This window comes from Anomaloglossus baeobatrachus, chromosome 11 (assembly GCF_048569485.1).
Source record: "Anomaloglossus baeobatrachus isolate aAnoBae1 chromosome 11, aAnoBae1.hap1, whole genome shotgun sequence".
NCBI classification, from domain to species: domain Eukaryota; kingdom Metazoa; phylum Chordata; class Amphibia; order Anura; family Aromobatidae; genus Anomaloglossus; species Anomaloglossus baeobatrachus.
Window position 1 is genome coordinate 31,582,513 of NC_134363.1, and position 22,893 is coordinate 31,605,405.

The following is a 22,893-nucleotide window of genomic DNA, read 5'->3' on the forward strand; positions in this document are numbered from 1 at the left end:
TCCCGCAAAAAAAAAGCCCTCATATGGCAAGATTAACGTAATAATAAAAAAGTTACGGCTCTCGGAAGAAAAGGAGCAAAAAAACCCCGCAAAAACGGAAAGTGCCCGGGGGCTGAAGGGGTTAAATTGCAAAATTGATAGGAAATGCACTGAATATCGATTTATCTTGAGGTTCGATGTATAAACAGTATGTAGTAAACTCAAAAGCTCCCTCTAGTGGTGGCTGGATGCACGTAACATGTTAATATTTACCACTTTAGCTATTTGAAAACTCCTGCGGCCAATAATTTCTCTCCTGACTCCTTAAAGACACAGACTGCCCAATTAGAGGTTTCCATTGGGGTTCAGGCCCCAAACTGAACTTTATCTACTGAACAAGTTCGCACATCTCTATTTTCGACCACAGACCACATCAAAGTTGAATGTGCAGAGAGAGAAAAAGCCTGTAAGAACCAAACGGTGCAAATTTTTTAATGAAACCCAATTGCAAAAGTGATTTTTAGCCCAAAATACATGTATTTGAGTAAAAAAAATTTTTGGTCACAAACACCCTTTAAATTGCAAAATTGATAGGAAATGCACTGAATATCGATTTATCATGAGGTTCGATGTATAAACAGTATATAGTAAACTTAAAAGCTCCCTCTAGTGGTGGCTGGAAGCACATAACATGTTAATATTTACCACTTTAGCTATTTGAAAACTCCTGCGGCCAATAATTTCTCTCCTGACCCCTTAAAGACACAAAGTGCCCAATTAGAGGTTTCCATTGGGGTTCAGGCCCCAAACTGAATTTTATCTACTTAACAAGTTCGCTCATCTCTATTTTCGACCACAGACCACATCAAAGTTGAATGTGCAGAGAGAGAAAAAGCCTGTAAGAACCAAACGGTGCAAATTTTTTAATGAAACCCAATTGCAAAAGTGATTTTTAGCCCAAAATACATGTATTTGAGTAAAAAAAATTTTTGGTCACAAACACCCTTTAAATTGAAAAATTGATAGGAAATGCACTGAATATCGATTTATCATGAGGTTCGATGTATAAACAGTATATAGTAAACTCAAAAGCTCCCTCTAGTGGTGGCTTGATGTTAATATTTACCACTTTAGCAATTCAGGAGCTGTTGGCTGAAGACTCCTGCTGCCAATACCTGGTTTGGTTTGGCCAGACATACCTTAACACAAATGGCCATTGAAATCCGGTATACTTGATCCTCCTCTACCCCTCCCCCCTAGGCTTGCTTCGAGACTGTAGGCTTTTGTAGTTTGTCGAGTTCAGACTGAAAAGACTTAAGAATGTGTGAGAAAATTAGTTTAATTTCTAAGACATTCTGCAATGACATTAGACATTCCAGGAGAGGTACAATACTTTTCTGAAAAGTTGACGATCGGGAAGACATAATTGGGGCAGTGGTATGGCTGAAGTGGCACCTGAAGGCACGGAGGATTTATACAGATATATTTTTTGTTTTCGTGTCCTCATTTCTGTAAACTTTCTATTTCTATGTAGAATAATAAAAAAAAAATATCTAGGTTACATTTCATAATAATTAAAAAACAAACAAAGCGGAAGGAGACTCGGGAATAAGTCGAAATTGAAGTAGTCAAATGTTGACCATTCGAGGTGGATCCGGCAGTAATTGTCTATCGGATGGCAAAAAGTCAACTTGTCCTCCTACGAATACCTGGACTCGTCGGATACAATCGGAAGAGAGAACGCAGAAATCGGAAAATTTTGGTAAATCCAACTGGAATCCAAATTTTGGTCATGTCCTGAGTTCTCCAATATAAATAGCAAGTCTTCTGTACAAGTCTTTCTTAAGAGTCTTCCGCAGGCGGCTACCGCTAGGGATAATGTCGAAATATAGCGAATACTAAGCCTATAAGGAAGGCCGAGAACCGTAAGTCTGTGTTTCGTCTTGCGGAGCTAATGGTCGCGTTGCTGGGGATGGAGGTTTGCCGTGTAAAGTTATTGCAGAGGCTTCCGGCGCAGCACTGGATCTCCGAGACGTTGGGTATGTCCTGCGAGGGGTACGTGGATGAGCAGAAGGCCACCGTGCTGCAGCCCTTCATGATCGTTTTCTTGTTCTTATCTACAGATCAAAGATAGAAAACCAAGTGGTCAATATTGATCTTTGGAGATATGGTTTTATAGATATAGCGAGAGACGTGACTGAGAGAGGGCTGTATACACGTATTAACCCCGGGGCAAGAACCGAAAGCAGCTCAAGCATCTTCAAAACAAGGAAGTGTTTTCTGCATTAATATGTAACACCAGAAGAATTAGTGATTTTCTTCCTTGATCAACATGTAATATTAACAATACTGACTATAACACTAATACTGCCCCCTATGTACAAGAATATAACTACTATAATACTGCCCCCTATGTACAAGAATAAAACTACTATAATACTACCCCCAATGTACAAAAATATAACTACTATAATACTGCCCCCTATGTACAAGAATATAAGTACTATAATACTGCCCCTATGTACAAGAATATAACTACTATAATACTGCCCCTATGTACAAGAATATAACTACTATAATACTGCCCCCTATGTTCAAGAATATAACTACTATAATACTGCCCCCTATGTTCAAGAATATAACTACTATAATACTTCCCCTATGTACAAGAATATAACTACTATAATACTGCTCCTATGTACAAGAATGTAACTACTATAATACCGCCCTCTATGTACAAGAGTATTACTACTATAATACTGCCCCCTATGTACAAGAATATAACTACTATAATACTGCCCCCTATGCACAAGAATATAACTACTATAATACTGCCCCTATGTACAAGAATATAACTACTATAATACTGCTCCTATGTACAAGAGTATAACTACTATAATACTGCCCCTATGTACAAGAATATAACTACTATAATACTGCCCCCTATGTACAAGAATATAACTACTATAATACTGCCCCCTATATACAAGAATATAACTACTATAATACTGCCCCCTATGTACAAGAATATAACTACTATAATACTGCCCCTATGTACAAGAATATAAGTACTATAATACTGCCCCTATGTACAAGAATATAGCTACTATAATACTGCTCCTATGTACAAGAATATAACTACTATAATACTGCCCCCTATGTACAAGAGTATAACTACTATAATACTGCCCCTATGTACAAGAATATAACTACTATAATACTGCCCCCTATGTACAAGCGTATAACTACTATAATACTGCCCCATTGTACAAGAATATAACTACTATAATACTGCCCCTATGTACAAGAATATAACTACTATAATACTGCCCCTATGTACAAGAATATAACTACTATAATACTGCCCCATTGTACAAGAATATAACTACTATAATACTGCCCCTATGTACAAGAATATAACTACTATAATACTGCCCCTATGTACAAGAATATAACTGCTATAATACTGTAACCTATGTACAAGAATATAACTGCTATAATACTGCCCCCTATGTACAAGAATATAACTAATATAATACTGCCCCTAAGTACAAGAATATAACTACTATAATACTGCCCCCTATGTACAAGAATATAACTACTATAATACTACCCCCAATGTACAAGAATATAACTACTATAATAGTGCTCCTATGTACAAGAATATAACTACTATAATACTGCCCCTATGTACAAGAATATAACTACTATAATACTACCCCCAATGTACAAGAATATAACTACTATAATACTGCCCCTCTGTACAAGCGTATAACTACTATAATACTGCCCCTATGTACAAGAATATAACTACTATAATACTGCCCCTATGTACAAGAATATAAGTACTATAATACTGCCCCTATGTACAAGAATATAACTACTATAATACTGCTCCTATGTACAAGAATATAACTACTATAATACTGCCTCCTATGTACAAGAGTATAACTACTATAATACTGCCCCTATGTACAAGCGTATAACTACTATAATACTGCCCCTATGTACAAGAATATAACTACTATAATACTGCCCCTATCTACAAGAATATAACTGCTATAATACTGTAACCTATGTACAAGAATATAACTGCTATAATACTGCCCCCCTATGTACAAGAATATAACTACTATAATACTGCCCCTATGTACAAGAATATAACTACTATAATACTGCCCCCTATGTACAAGAATATAACTACTATAATACTACCCCCAATGTACAAGAATATAACTACTATAATAGTGCTCCTATGTACAAGAATATAACTACTATAATACTGCCCCTATGTACAAGAATATAACTACTATAATACTACCCCCAATGTACAAGAATATAACTACTATAATACTGCCCCTCTGTACAAGAATATAACTACTATAATACTGCCCCCTATGTACAAGAATATAACTACTATAATACTGCTCCTATGTACAAGAATATAACTACTATAATACTGCCTCTATGTACAAGAATATAACTACTATAATACTGCCCCTCTGTAGAAGAATATAACTACTATAATACTGCCCCTATGTACAAGAATATAACTACTATAATACTGCCCCTATGTACAAGAATATAACTGCTATAATACTGCCCCCTATGTACAAGAATATAACTACTATAATACTGCCCCTATGTACAAGAATATAACTACTATAATACTGCCCCTATGTACAAGACTATAACTACTATAATACTGCCTCCTATGTACAAGAATATAACTACTATAATACTACCCCCAATGTACAAGAATATAACTACTATAATAGTGCTCCTATGTTCAAGAATATAACTACTATAATACTGCCCCTATGTACAAGAATATAACTACTATAATACTGCCCCTCTGTACAAGCGTATAACTACTATAATACTGCCCCTATGTACAAGAATATAACTACTATAATACTGCCCCTATGTACAAGAATATAACTGCTATAATACTGTAACCTATGTACAAGAATATAACTGCTATAATACTGCCCCCTATGTACAAGAATATAACTACTATAATACTGCCCCTATGTACAAGAATATAACTACTATAATACTGCCCCCTATGTACAAGAGTATAACTACTATAATACTGCCCCTATGTACAAGAATATAACTACTATAATACTGCCCCCTATGTACAAGAGTATAACTACTATAATACTGCCCCTATGTACAAGAATATAACTACTATAATACTGCCCCTATGTACAAGAATATAACTACTATAATACTGCCCCTATGTACAAGAATATAAGTACTATAATACTGCCCCTATGTACAAGAGTATAACTACTATAATACTGCCCCTATGTACAAGAATATAACTACTATAATACTGCCCCTATGTACAAGAATATAACTGCTATAATACTGTAACCTATGTACAAGAATATAACTGCTATAATACTGCCCCCCTATGTACAAGAATATAACTACTATAATACTGCCCCTATGTACAAGAATATAACTACTATAATACTGCCCCCTATGTACAAGAATATAACTACTATAATACTACCCCCAATGTACAAGAATATAACTACTATAATAGTGCTCCTATGTACAAGAATATAACTACTATAATACTGCCCCTATGTACAAGAATATAACTACTATAATACTACCCCCAATGTACAAGAATATAACTACTATAATACTGCCCCTCTGTACAAGAATATAACTACTATAATACTGCCCCCTATGTACAAGAATATAACTACTATAATACTGCTCCTATGTACAAGAATATAACTACTATAATACTGCCCCTCTGTACAAGAATATAACTACTATAATACTACTCCTAGGTACAAGAATATAACTACTATAATACTGCCCCTCTGTACAAGAATATAACTACTATAATACTACTCCTAGGTACAAGAATATAACTACCATAATACTGCCCCTATGTACAAGAATATAACTACTATAATACTGCTCCTCTGTAGAAGAATATAACTACTATAATACTGCTCCTAGGTACAAGAATATAACTACCATAATACTGCCCCTATGTACAAGAATATAACTACTATAATACTGCCCCCTATGTACAAGAATATAACTACTATAATACTACCCCCAATGTACAAGAATATAACTACTATAATAGTGCTCCTATGTACAAGAATATAACTACTATAATACTGCCCCTATGTACAAGAATATAACTACTATAATACTACCCCCAATGTACAAGAATATAACTACTATAATACTGCCCCTCTGTACAAGCGTATAACTACTATAATACTGCCCCTATGTACAAGAATATAACTACTATAATACTGCCCCTATGTACAAGAATATAACTGCTATAATACTGTAACCTATGTACAAGAATATAACTGCTATAATACTGCCCCCTATGTACAAGAATATAACTACTATAATACTGCCCCTATGTACAAGAATATAACTACTATAATACTGCCCCTATGTACAAGACTATAACTACTATAATACTGCCCCCTATGTACAAGAATATAACTACTATAATACTGCCCCTATGTACAAGAATATAACTACTATAATACTGCCTCTATGTACAAGAATATAACTACTATAATACTGCCCCTCTGTACAAGAATATAACTACTATAATACTACTCCTAGGTACAAGAATATAACTACCATAATACTGCCCCTATGTACAAGAATATAACTACTATAATACTGCCCTTATGTACAAGAATATAACTGCTATAATACTGCCCCCTATGTACAAGAATATAACTACTATAATACTGCCCCTATGTACAAGAATACAACTACTATAATACTGCCCCTATGTACAAGAATATAACTGCTATAATACTGCCCCCTATGTACAAGAATATAACTACTATAATACTGCCCCTATGTACAAGACTATAACTACTATAATACTGCCCCCTATGTACAAGAATATAACTACTATAATACTACCCCCAATGTACAAGAATATAACTACTATAATACTGCCCCCTATGTACAAGAATATAACTACTATAATACTGCCCCTATGTACAAGAATATAACTACTATAATACTGCCTCTATGTACAAGAATATAACTACTATAATACTGCCCCTCTGTACAAGAATATAACTACTATAATACTACTCCTAGGTACAAGAATATAACTACCATAATACTGCCCCTATGTACAAGAATATAACTACTATAATACTGCCCTTATGTACAAGAATATAACTGCTATAATACTGCCCCTATGTACAAGAATATAACTACTATAATACTGCCCCTATGTACAAGAATACAACTACTATAATACTGCCCCTATGTACAAGAATATAACTGCTATAATACTGCCCCCTATGTACAAGAATATAACTACTATAATACTGCCCCTATGTACAAGACTATAACTACTATAATACTGCCCCCTATGTACAAGAATATAACTACTATAATACTACCCCCAATGTACAAGAATATAACTACTATAATACTGCCCCCTATGTACAAGAATATAACTACTATAATACTGCCCCTATGTACAAGAATATAACTACTATAATACTGCCCCTATGTACAAGAATATAACTACTATAATACTGCCCCTATGTACAAGAATATAACTGCTATAATACTGCCCCCTATGTACAAGAATATAACTACTATAATACTGCCCCTATGTACAAGAATATAACTACTATAATACTGCCCCTATGTACAAGACTATAACTACTATAATACTGCCTCCTATGTACAAGAATATAACTACTATAATACTACCCCCAATGTACAAGAATATAACTACTATAATAGTGCTCCTATGTTCAAGAATATAACTACTATAATACTGCCCCTATGTACAAGAATATAACTACTATAATACTGCCCCTCTGTACAAGCGTATAACTACTATAATACTGCCCCTATGTACAAGAATATAACTACTATAATACTGCCCCTATGTACAAGAATATAACTGCTATAATACTGTAACCTATGTACAAGAATATAACTGCTATAATACTGCCCCCTATGTACAAGAATATAACTACTATAATACTGCCCCTATGTACAAGAATATAACTACTATAATACTGCCCCCTATGTACAAGAGTATAACTACTATAATACTGCCCCTATGTACAAGAATATAACTACTATAATACTGCCCCCTATGTACAAGAGTATAACTATTATAATACTGCCCCTATGTACAAGAATATAACTACTATAATACTGCCCCTATGTACAAGAATATAACTACTATAATACTGCCCCTATGTACAAGAATATAAGTACTATAATACTGCCCCTATGTACAAGAGTATAACTACTATAATACTGCCCCTATGTACAAGAATATAACTACTATAATACTGCCCCTATGTACAAGAATATAACTGCTATAATACTGTAACCTATGTACAAGAATATAACTGCTATAATACTGCCCCCCTATGTACAAGAATATAACTACTATAATACTGCCCCTATGTACAAGAATATAACTACTATAATACTGCCCCCTATGTACAAGAATATAACTACTATAATACTACCCCCAATGTACAAGAATATAACTACTATAATAGTGCTCCTATGTACAAGAATATAACTACTATAATACTGCCCCTATGTACAAGAATATAACTACTATAATACTACCCCCAATGTACAAGAATATAACTACTATAATACTGCCCCTCTGTACAAGAATATAACTACTATAATACTGCCCCCTATGTACAAGAATATAACTACTATAATACTGCTCCTATGTACAAGAATATAACTACTATAATACTGCCCCTCTGTACAAGAATATAACTACTATAATACTACTCCTAGGTACAAGAATATAACTACCATAATACTGCCCCTATGTACAAGAATATAACTACTATAATACTGCTCCTCTGTAGAAGAATATAACTACTATAATACTGCTCCTAGGTACAAGAATATAACTACCATAATACTGCCCCTATGTACAAGAATATAACTACTATAATACTGCCCCCTATGTACAAGAATATAACTACTATAATACTACCCCCAATGTACAAGAATATAACTACTATAATAGTGCTCCTATGTACAAGAATATAACTACTATAATACTGCCCCTATGTACAAGAATATAACTACTATAATACTACCCCCAATGTACAAGAATATAACTACTATAATACTGCCCCTCTGTACAAGCGTATAACTACTATAATACTGCCCCTATGTACAAGAATATAACTACTATAATACTGCCCCTATGTACAAGAATATAACTGCTATAATACTGTAACCTATGTACAAGAATATAACTGCTATAATACTGCCCCCTATGTACAAGAATATAACTACTATAATACTGCCCCTATGTACAAGAATATAACTACTATAATACTGCCCCTATGTACAAGACTATAACTACTATAATACTGCCCCCTATGTACAAGAATATAACTACTATAATACTGCCCCTATGTACAAGAATATAACTACTATAATACTGCCTCTATGTACAAGAATATAACTACTATAATACTGCCCCTCTGTACAAGAATATAACTACTATAATACTACTCCTAGGTACAAGAATATAACTACCATAATACTGCCCCTATGTACAAGAATATAACTACTATAATACTGCCCTTATGTACAAGAATATAACTGCTATAATACTGCCCCCTATGTACAAGAATATAACTACTATAATACTGCCCCTATGTACAAGAATACAACTACTATAATACTGCCCCTATGTACAAGAATATAACTGCTATAATACTGCCCCCTATGTACAAGAATATAACTACTATAATACTGCCCCTATGTACAAGACTATAACTACTATAATACTGCCCCCTATGTACAAGAATATAACTACTATAATACTACCCCCAATGTACAAGAATATAACTACTATAATACTGCCCCCTATGTACAAGAATATAACTACTATAATACTGCCCCTATGTACAAGAATATAACTACTATAATACTACCCCCAATGTACAAGAATATAACTACTATAATACTGCCCCCTATGTACAAGAATACAACTACTATAATACTGCCCCTATGTACAAGAATATAACTGCTATAATACTGCCCCCTATGTACAAGAATATAACTACTATAATACTGCCCCTATGTACAAGACTATAACTACTATAATACTGCCCCCTATGTACAAGAATATAACTACTATAATACTACCCCCAATGTACAAGAATATAACTACTATAATACTGCCCCCTATGTACAAGAATATAACTACTATAATACTGCCCCTATGTACAAGAATATAACTACTATAATACTGCCCCTATGTACAAGAATATAACTACTATAATACTGCCCCTATGTACAAGAATATAACTACTATAATACTGCCCCCTATGTACAAGAATATAACTACTATAATACTGCCCCTATGTACAAGAATATAACTACTATAATACTGCCCCCTATGTACAAGAATATAACTACTATAATACTGCCCCCTATGTACAAGAATATAACTACTATAATACTGCCCCTATGTACAAGAATATAACTACTATAATACTGCTCCTATGTACAAGAATATAACTACTATAATACTGCTCCTATGTACAAGAATATAACTACTATAATACTGCCCCCTATGTACAAGAATATAAGTACTATAATACTGCCCCTATGTACAAGAATATAACTACTATAATACTGCCCCTATGTACAAGAATATAACTGCTATAATACTGCCCCTATGTACAAGAATATAACTACTATAATACTGCCCCCTATGTACAAGAATATAACTACTATAATACTGCCCCTATGTACAAGAATATAACTACTATAATACTGCCCCCTATGTACAAGAATATAACTACTATAATACTGCCCCCTATGTACAAGAATATAACTACTATAATACTGCCCCTATGTACAAGAATATAACTACTATAATACTGCTCCTATGTACAAGAATATAACTACTATAATACTGCTCCTATGTACAAGAATATAACTACTATAATACTGCCCCCTATGTACAAGAATATAAGTACTATAATACTGCCCCTATGTACAAGAATATAACTACTATAATACTGCCCCTATGTACAAGAATATAACTACTATAATACTGCTCCTAGGTACAAGAATATAACTACTATAATACTGCCCCTATGTACAAGAATATAACTACTATAATACTGCCCCTATATACAAGAATATAACTACTATAATACTGCCCCTATGTACAAGAATATAACTACTATAATACTGCCCCTATATACAAGAATATAACTACTATAATACTGCCCCCTATGTACAAGAATATATCTACTATAATACTGCTCCCTATATACAAGAATATAACTACTATAATACTGCCCCTATGTATAAGAATATAACTACTATAATACTGCTCCCTATATACAAGAATATATCTACTATAATACTGCTCCCTATATACAAGAATATAACTACTATAATACTGCCCCCTATGTACAAGAATATATCTACTATAATACTGACCCTATATACAAGAATATATCTACTATAATACTGCCCCCTATATACAAGAATATAACTACTATAATACTGCCCCCTATGTACAAGAATATAAGTACTATAATACTGCCCCTATGTACAAGAATATAACTACTATAATACTGCCCCTATGTACAAGAATATAACTGCTATAATACTGCCCCTATGTACAAGAATATAACTACTATAATACTGCCCCCTATGTACAAGAATATAACTACTATAATACTGCCCCTATGTACAAGAATATAACTACTATAATACTGCCCCCTATGTACAAGAATATAACTACTATAATACTGCCCCCTATGTACAAGAATATAACTACTATAATACTGCCCCTATGTACAAGAATATAACTACTATAATACTGCTCCTATGTACAAGAATATAACTACTATAATACTGCTCCTATGTACAAGAATATAACTACTATAATACTGCCCCCTATGTACAAGAATATAAGTACTATAATACTGCCCCTATGTACAAGAATATAACTACTATAATACTGCCCCTATGTACAAGAATATAACTACTATAATACTGCTCCTAGGTACAAGAATATAACTACTATAATACTGCCCCTATGTACAAGAATATAACTACTATAATACTGCCCCTATATACAAGAATATAACTACTATAATACTGCCCCTATGTACAAGAATATAACTACTATAATACTGCCCCTATATACAAGAATATAACTACTATAATACTGCCCCCTATGTACAAGAATATATCTACTATAATACTGCTCCCTATATACAAGAATATAACTACTATAATACTGCCCCTATGTATAAGACTATAACTACTATAATACTGCTCCCTATATACAAGAATATATCTACTATAATACTGCTCCCTATATACAAGAATATAACTACTATAATACTGCCCCCTATGTACAAGAATATATCTACTATAATACTGACCCTATATACAAGAATATATCTACTATAATACTGCCCCCTATATACAAGAATATAACTACTATAATACTGCCCCCTATGTACAAGAATATAACTACTATAATACTGCCCCCTATGTACAAGAATATAACTACTATAATACTGCCCCCTATGTGCAAGAATATAACTACTATAATACTGCCACCTATGTACAAGAATATAACTACTATAATACTGCTCCTATGTACAAGAATATAACTACTATAATACTGCCCCTATGTACAAGAATATAACTACTATAATACTGCCCCCTATGTACAAGAATATAACTACTATAATACTGCTCCTATGTACAAGAATATAACTACTATAATACTGCCCTCTATGTACAAGAATATAACTACTATAATACTGCCCCCTATGTGCAAGAATATAACTACTATAATACTGCCCCTATGTACAAGAATATAACTGCTATAATACTGTAACCTATGTACAAGAATATAACTGCTATAATACTGCCCCCTATGTACAAGAATATAACTACTATAATACTGCCCCTATGTACAAGAATATAACTACTATAATACTGCCCCTATGTACAAGACTATAACTACTATAATACTGCCCCCTATGTACAAGAATATAACTACTATAATACTGCCCCTATGTACAAGAATATAACTACTATAATACTGCCTCTATGTACAAGAATATAACTACTATAATACTGCCCCTCTGTACAAGAATATAACTACTATAATACTACTCCTAGGTACAAGAATATAACTACCATAATACTGCCCCTATGTACAAGAATATAACTACTATAATACTGCCCTTATGTACAAGAATATAACTGCTATAATACTGCCCCCTATGTACAAGAATATAACTACTATAATACTGCCCCTATGTACAAGAATACAACTACTATAATACTGCCCCTATGTACAAGAATATAACTGCTATAATACTGCCCCCTATGTACAAGAATATAACTACTATAATACTGCCCCTATGTACAAGACTATAACTACTATAATACTGCCCCCTATGTACAAGAATATAACTACTATAATACTACCCCCAATGTACAAGAATATAACTACTATAATACTGCCCCCTATGTACAAGAATATAACTACTATAATACTGCCCCTATGTACAAGAATATAACTACTATAATACTACCCCCAATGTACAAGAATATAACTACTATAATACTGCCCCCTATGTACAAGAATACAACTACTATAATACTGCCCCTATGTACAAGAATATAACTGCTATAATACTGCCCCCTATGTACAAGAATATAACTACTATAATACTGCCCCTATGTACAAGACTATAACTACTATAATACTGCCCCCTATGTACAAGAATATAACTACTATAATACTACCCCCAATGTACAAGAATATAACTACTATAATACTGCCCCCTATGTACAAGAATATAACTACTATAATACTGCCCCTATGTACAAGAATATAACTACTATAATACTGCCCCTATGTACAAGAATATAACTACTATAATACTGCCCCTATGTACAAGAATATAACTACTATAATACTGCCCCCTATGTACAAGAATATAACTACTATAATACTGCCCCTATGTACAAGAATATAACTACTATAATACTGCCCCCTATGTACAAGAATATAACTACTATAATACTGCCCCCTATGTACAAGAATATAACTACTATAATACTGCCCCTATGTACAAGAATATAACTACTATAATACTGCTCCTATGTACAAGAATATAACTACTATAATACTGCTCCTATGTACAAGAATATAACTACTATAATACTGCCCCCTATGTACAAGAATATAAGTACTATAATACTGCCCCTATGTACAAGAATATAACTACTATAATACTGCCCCTATGTACAAGAATATAACTGCTATAATACTGCCCCTATGTACAAGAATATAACTACTATAATACTGCCCCCTATGTACAAGAATATAACTACTATAATACTGCCCCTATGTACAAGAATATAACTACTATAATACTGCCCCCTATGTACAAGAATATAACTACTATAATACTGCCCCCTATGTACAAGAATATAACTACTATAATACTGCCCCTATGTACAAGAATATAACTACTATAATACTGCTCCTATGTACAAGAATATAACTACTATAATACTGCTCCTATGTACAAGAATATAACTACTATAATACTGCCCCCTATGTACAAGAATATAAGTACTATAATACTGCCCCTATGTACAAGAATATAACTACTATAATACTGCCCCTATGTACAAGAATATAACTACTATAATACTGCTCCTAGGTACAAGAATATAACTACTATAATACTGCCCCTATGTACAAGAATATAACTACTATAATACTGCCCCTATATACAAGAATATAACTACTATAATACTGCCCCTATGTACAAGAATATAACTACTATAATACTGCCCCTATATACAAGAATATAACTACTATAATACTGCCCCCTATGTACAAGAATATATCTACTATAATACTGCTCCCTATATACAAGAATATAACTACTATAATACTGCCCCTATGTATAAGAATATAACTACTATAATACTGCTCCCTATATACAAGAATATATCTACTATAATACTGCTCCCTATATACAAGAATATAACTACTATAATACTGCCCCCTATGTACAAGAATATATCTACTATAATACTGACCCTATATACAAGAATATATCTACTATAATACTGCCCCCTATATACAAGAATATAACTACTATAATACTGCCCCCTATGTACAAGAATATAAGTACTATAATACTGCCCCTATGTACAAGAATATAACTACTATAATACTGCCCCTATGTACAAGAATATAACTGCTATAATACTGCCCCTATGTACAAGAATATAACTACTATAATACTGCCCCCTATGTACAAGAATATAACTACTATAATACTGCCCCTATGTACAAGAATATAACTACTATAATACTGCCCCCTATGTACAAGAATATAACTACTATAATACTGCCCCCTATGTACAAGAATATAACTACTATAATACTGCCCCTATGTACAAGAATATAACTACTATAATACTGCTCCTATGTACAAGAATATAACTACTATAATACTGCTCCTATGTACAAGAATATAACTACTATAATACTGCCCCCTATGTACAAGAATATAAGTACTATAATACTGCCCCTATGTACAAGAATATAACTACTATAATACTGCCCCTATGTACAAGAATATAACTACTATAATACTGCTCCTAGGTACAAGAATATAACTACTATAATACTGCCCCTATGTACAAGAATATAACTACTATAATACTGCCCCTATATACAAGAATATAACTACTATAATACTGCCCCTATGTACAAGAATATAACTACTATAATACTGCCCCTATATACAAGAATATAACTACTATAATACTGCCCCCTATGTACAAGAATATATCTACTATAATACTGCTCCCTATATACAAGAATATAACTACTATAATACTGCCCCTATGTATAAGACTATAACTACTATAATACTGCTCCCTATATACAAGAATATATCTACTATAATACTGCTCCCTATATACAAGAATATAACTACTATAATACTGCCCCCTATGTACAAGAATATATCTACTATAATACTGACCCTATATACAAGAATATATCTACTATAATACTGCCCCCTATATACAAGAATATAACTACTATAATACTGCCCCCTATGTACAAGAATATAACTACTATAATACTGCCCCCTATGTACAAGAATATAACTACTATAATACTGCCCCCTATGTGCAAGAATATAACTACTATAATACTGCCACCTATGTACAAGAATATAACTACTATAATACTGCTCCTATGTACAAGAATATAACTACTATAATACTGCCCCTATGTACAAGAATATAACTACTATAATACTGCCCCCTATGTACAAGAATATAACTACTATAATACTGCTCCTATGTACAAGAATATAACTACTATAATACTGCCCTCTATGTACAAGAATATAACTACTATAATACTGCCCCCTATGTGCAAGAATATAACTACTATAATACTGCCACCTATGTACAAGAATATAACTACTATAATACTGCTCCTATGTACAAGAATATAACTACTATAATACTGCCCCTATGTACAAGAATATAACTACTATAATACTGCCCCCTATGTACAAGAATATAACTACTATAATACTGCCCCCTATGTACAAGAATATAACTACTATAATACTGCCCCTATGTACAAGAATATAACTACTATAATACTGCTCCTATGTACAAGAATATAACTACTATAATACTGCTCCTATGTACAAGAATATAACTACTATAATACTGCCCCCTATGTACAAGAATATAAGTACTATAATACTGCCCCTATGTACAAGAATATAACTACTATAATACTGCCCCTATGTACAAGAATATAACTACTATAATACTGCTCCTAGGTACAAGAATATAACTACTATAATACTGCCCCTATGTACAAGAATATAACTACTATAATACTGCCCCTATATACAAGAATATAACTACTATAATACTGCCCCTATGTACAAGAATATAACTACTATAATACTGCCCCTATATACAAGAATATAACTACTATAATACTGCCCCCTATGTACAAGAATATATCTACTATAATACTGCTCCCTATATACAAGAATATAACTACTATAATACTGCCCCTATGTATAAGACTATAACTACTATAATACTGCTCCCTATATACAAGAATATATCTACTATAATACTGCTCCCTATATACAAGAATATAACTACTATAATACTGCCCCCTATGTACAAGAATATATCTACTATAATACTGACCCTATATACAAGAATATATCTACTATAATACTGCCCCCTATATACAAGAATATAACTACTATAATACTGCCCCCTATGTACAAGAATATAACTACTATAATACTGCCCCCTATGTACAAGAATATAACTACTATAATACTGCCCCCTATGTGCAAGAATATAACTACTATAATACTGCCACCTATGTACAAGAATATAACTACTATAATACTGCTCCTATGTACAAGAATATAACTACTATAATACTGCCCCTATGTACAAGAATATAACTACTATAATACTGCCCCCTATGTACAAGAATATAACTACTATAATACTGCTCCTATGTACAAGAATATAACTACTATAATACTGCCCTCTATGTACAAGAATATAACTACTATAATACTGCCCCTATGTACAAGAATATAACTACTATAATACTGCTCCTATGTACAAGAATATAACTACTATAATACTGCTCCTATGTACAAGTATATAACTACTAGAATACTTTATTTAGTGTAGGCTACAAATATAAAAAATATGACTAAAGATCAATGCTTACCAAATACCTCCATGCATCTGATGAGAATACCTTTACATTTCACCGATACTTGGTTTGCAGCAGCGCACTCATTATTTCCTGCGTCCAAACATCCAAAACATGATATCCCGTTGTTATTATTAAGCTTAGGAACTGGAAAGGGAAAACAGTAAAATAAAAAGCACATTAAGATCAAAGAGTAAAAGCTGGAAACCGTTTTTACACCCTAAAGTAAGAAGCTGGGAATTTTATAAGACATGCAAAATGTTTTTCAATATCCATGATTCTCCAAAAATTACAAAAACTATATAATTTTCAATCTTTATGGGTCAATCATTTGATTTTATTAATTTTGAAGATAGAATAACTCATCTCTAATCCGAAAGGTCACTTTCTGGCGAAACGTACGTTGGTGGCCGAAAGTGTTGGCACCCTTCAAATTGTTCCAGAAAATGAAGTATTTCTCCCAGAGAATTATTGCAATTACGGTACATGTTCTGTTAGATACATTTACTTTCTTTGTGTGTACTGGAACAACTCTAAAAAAAAACAAAACAGGGGAAAAAAAAAGGAAAATTGGACACGATTTCACACAAAAGCCCAAAAATTGTTGGCACCTTTCCAAAATTGTAGGTCAACAACTTTGTTTCGAGCGTGTGAGGCTCGTTCAAACTCACCTGTGGCAAGTAACAGGTGTGGGCAATATGAAAATCATACCTGAAACCAGATAAAAAGTGGAGAAGTTGACTCAGTCTTTGCATTGTGTGTCTGTGTGTGCCACATTAAACATGGAGAACAGAAAGAGGAGAAGAGATCTGTCTGAGGACTTGAGAACCGAAATTGGTGAAAAAAACCTCAACAATCTCAAGGTTACAAGTCCATCTCCAGAGATCTTGATGTTCATTTGTCCACAAAACATAACATAATCAAGAAGTTTACAATTCATGGCACTGTAGCTAATCTCCCTAGATGTGGACGGCAAAAAAAAATTGATGAAAGGTTGCAACGCAGGATAGTCCGGATGGTGGATAATCAGACACAATCAAGTTCCAAAGAAATTCAAGCTGTCCTGTACGCTCACGGGGCATCAGTGTCAGCAAGAACTGTCGGTCCATATCTGAATGAAATTAAACACTATGGAAGAGGACCATGAGGACCCGACTGCTGACACAGAGACATAAAAAAGCTAGCCTGCAGTTTGTCAAAATGTACAACAGCAAGCAAAAGTCCTTCTGGGAAAGCAACTTGTGGAGGATGAGTCGAAGATAGAGCTTTTTGGTAAAGCAAATCATTCCACTGTTTACTGAACATTGAATGAGGCCTACAAACAAAAGAACACAGGACCTACAGTCAAACATGGTGGAGGCTCAAAGATGTTTTGAGGTTGTTTTGCTGCCTCTCGCACTGGAGACCTTCACTGTGTGCAAGACATCATGAAATCTGAAGATTACCAAAGGATTTTGGGAGGCAACGTAGAGCCCAGTGTCAGAAGCTAGGTCTGCACCCTAGGTCAGGGGTCTTCCCCAAGCAAACTTCAAAAAGCCCCCAGAAATGGATGGAAACAAAGCACTGGAGAGTTCTAAAGTGGCAGCAATGAGTCCGGCTCTAAATCCCATTGACACCTGTGGAGAGATCTTAAAATTGCTGTTGGGTGAAGAGAAGACGTCTTGAAATATGAGAGACCTGGAGAAGTTAATAAAGAAGAGTCCGAGATTCCAGGTGAGAGGAAGAAGAAGCTTGTTGCTGGTTATAGGAAGCGATTGATTGCAATTATTTATTCCATAGGGCGTGCAGCCAAATATTAAGTTGAGGGGGACAACAATTTTGTCCTCCCATTTTTGGAGTCTTGTGTGAATTTATGTCCAATTTGCTTTTTTTTCTCCAGTGCACACAAAGGAAATGAGCACGTGTATAACAAAACGTGTAATTGCATTCATTTTCTGGGAAAAATGCTTCATTTTCTGGAATAATTTAAAGGGTGTCAACACTTTCCGCCATGACTGCAAAAGGAGTGCCGTGAGCCAATTAGATGTTCCCATCAGCTGCTCTCTCTCCTCTCTCACAGCATACAATCTCAGGAACACACAGAGGGAAAAACTGCAGCTGCACACCCCTCCTACCCGACTTCTATTTGTTTTTTTTTCACATAAGATTGATTTTTTTTAAAGGGGAGAGGGCCCTCAGGATAAAAAAAAGGGGAACTAAAAACTGCTTTATGGTGCAAAGACTGAATATTTTTACCAATCCATCCAGTAGACTATATGTAGCGCCGGCGTCCCTGCAGAGATGCTGACGTACTCACTACCCTGGTCGGCTCGCATCCTCCTCCGCTCTCCCCCAGCCATCCACATATGCTGCTGCCTCCTTCCACTCCCGGGGCCTGTTTACGCAGCTCAGGTCTCCCAGGAGTATGCTTAGGGTGCATGCACGCACAACGACACTCCTCTTAAAGAGCCAGAGCACCATTTCCAGAAAATGCTTCTCAGCCTATGGCTGAGAGGCACTGTGTATTTAAGGCACCCTCCCATTAGGGGAGATGCCTGCACTACGCTTCTAGTTAGTCAGTCAGTCTCAAGTCTGATACCCAGCTAGTTGTCAGGTCCTGAGCTCCTGTCCTGTTAACCCTGTGTCTGTCTTCACTACCTGCCTTCCTATACCTGTCTATCCCTGCCATGCCCAACACTCCTGCCCGTACCCGCCTGCCTCAGTCACTCCGCCTGTACCCTTCTATACCTGTGTCCATCACCTGGCCTGGGGGTCAGCTGCCACAGACCCGGTCACTGCCATGGGAGTGGTACCTGGCGTCCACCTCTTGATGGGCGCTTAGTTAAGCTCCTGTCACTAAAGGGTAAGTCCGGGTCCCCCCTGTGATCCAGTGGGTCCACTAATCCAGCTCGCTGCCCCTACACCAACCGCAAACGTTACACTTTAACAGTTGTAGACTTGTAAAAATGGACAATATTGTTTATATTGACTGTATATCTGTAGGTGGCAACATCTGTCTATGTCCTGTGCAATGAAAATACTATAAATACTAAAAATAAATACTAAAAGTATGAAAATACTACAAAACTAAAATACTGTGCCCCCTTTAAAAACTTCTTTATCCACAAAATATATAGATTTTTGTGAAGATAAAAGTTTTCAGCTGTCAAGTGCCAAAGGGCAAAGATGGATGTTCTCAACAGCTACTAGAATATCTCCGAAGGGAACCATATTGTAGAGCTATATGAGATCCACAAGTATATTGTACTTACTTTGCTGGGTGACTGTATTGCAGCCATTCGTAGTGCAGCATGAACGATAAGTGTAACGTTCAGAAGTTCCGGTGTTGAAGGCAAACAGGTCAGTACATGTTTCTCCAATGTTTCCTGACCCGCAACCTTTCACATATGAAGATGAAGAAACAACGCCTGAAAGAAAACATGGCCGTGTTGATGATTGCACAGACTCAATGTCCTTCACGATAGGCGCGTTACAATATCACAATAATCATTGTCCCGTCTTCATTACAAAATTGATGGCTCATGGTTAGTGATCAATTATTACACCAAAAGAAGAACAGCCAAGGTCATTTGTTAGCATCTTATTATTGTTGAGCTTCGTGAAGAACCCAAGAAGGAAACCCAAACTCATCTGGTCTACATCTCTTTCCCCAAGTATGATTTCAACCTGTGGTGGTTCACATCACCTGGAGATTAGAGTACAAGAAGACCTTTACATGCCACAAGATCTATGGAAAGAAGGAAACCAAAAGTCACTTTGTCTACATCTCTTTCCCCAAGGATGATGTCAACCTGTGGTGGTTCACGTCACCTGGAGATTAGGGTACAAGAAAACCTTTACATGCCACAAGATCTATGGAAAGAAGGAAACCAAAAGTCACTTTGTCTACATCTCTTTCCCCAAGGATGGTGTCGACCTGTGGTGGATCACATCACCTGGAGCTTAGGATACACAAAGACCTTTACATGCCAAAAGATCTATGGAAAGAAGGAAGCCTAAATTGATGTAGTCTCCAATTCCTTCCCCAAAGATGAGGATAACCTGTGGTGGATCACATCAACTTGAGATTAGGGTACAACAAGACCTTTACATGCCACAAGATCTATGGAAAGAAGGAAACCCAAAGTCACTTGGTCTACATCTCTTTCCCAAAGGATGGTGTCGACCTGTGTAGATCATATCACCTGGAGATTAGGGTACAAGAAGACCTTTACATGCCAAATGATCTATGGAAATAAGGAAGCCTAAATTGATGTGGTCTCCAATTCCTTCCCCAAAGATGAGGATAACCTGTGGTGGATCACATCAACTTGAGATTAATGTATAAGACGACCTTTACATGCCAGAAGATTATTGTAAGAAGGAAGCCTAAATTGATGTGGTCTCCAATTCCTTCCCCAAAAATTAGGTCAACCTTGAACATATTGTTTGAATGGCCAACCTTTCTTGCTCCCGACTTATCGGTTCTTCCCCGCAAAGGGATTTCAATCTGTGGTGGTTCATTCTCTCCATAGGCGTCACTGAGGTAAGAAGGAGGCAGCTTCTGAAAATGGATGTTTAGTAAAGGTGCGTTTACCCTGACAGATTTCAGACCATAATGATTGTTGCCGATCAGAGCTCATCTAAAGACCTTTTAAACTGGCCAAGGCAAGCTCTATAGAGACTAATGATTGTAGGTCCTCCTGAGTTCATATATTGTCAGCAGCATGTTTTACAGTTTGACATCATCCTTGAAAATTGAGATAGAGGCCATAAGTTTGGACTTCCTTCTTTCCATTGGTGTCTTAGCATCTAAAGAATTTCTTGTACTTTCATCCTCAGGTGATGTGAACCACCATCATCCTTGGGGAAGGGATGGAGATTACCAGAATTTAGGATTCTTTTTTTTCGTAGGTCTCATAGAATCTAAAGGGCTTCTATTACCTTTATCTACAGGTGATATGAACCACCACAGGTTGACATCATCCTTGTGGAAGGAAATTGAGACCATATCTGCTTGGGCTTTCTTTTCTCCATAAGTCTCATGGCATCTAAAGGGCCTCTTGTGCCTTCATCTCTTCGTGATG

The 22,893-nt window shown here is 34.9% G+C and overlaps 1 protein-coding gene across 1 annotated transcript in view; it reads right to left on the bottom strand.

Annotated features, from left to right (window-relative positions):
• Nucleotides 1-1,312: 1,312 nt before the first annotated feature.
• The window catches only part of LOC142256353 (urokinase plasminogen activator surface receptor-like), a 56,919-nt gene continuing 35,338 nt past the window's right edge, over nucleotides 1,313-22,893 (bottom strand). The window contains exons 5-7 of the mRNA XM_075327986.1: nucleotides 21,079-21,234; nucleotides 17,843-17,974; nucleotides 1,313-2,096 (exon numbers count right to left, since the gene is read on the bottom strand). Of these exons, the coding sequence (XP_075184101.1) occupies nucleotides 1,849-2,096; nucleotides 17,843-17,974; nucleotides 21,079-21,234 (536 nt within the window). The 3' untranslated portion in view covers nucleotides 1,313-1,848. The remainder of the gene's footprint in view (nucleotides 2,097-17,842; nucleotides 17,975-21,078; nucleotides 21,235-22,893) is intronic.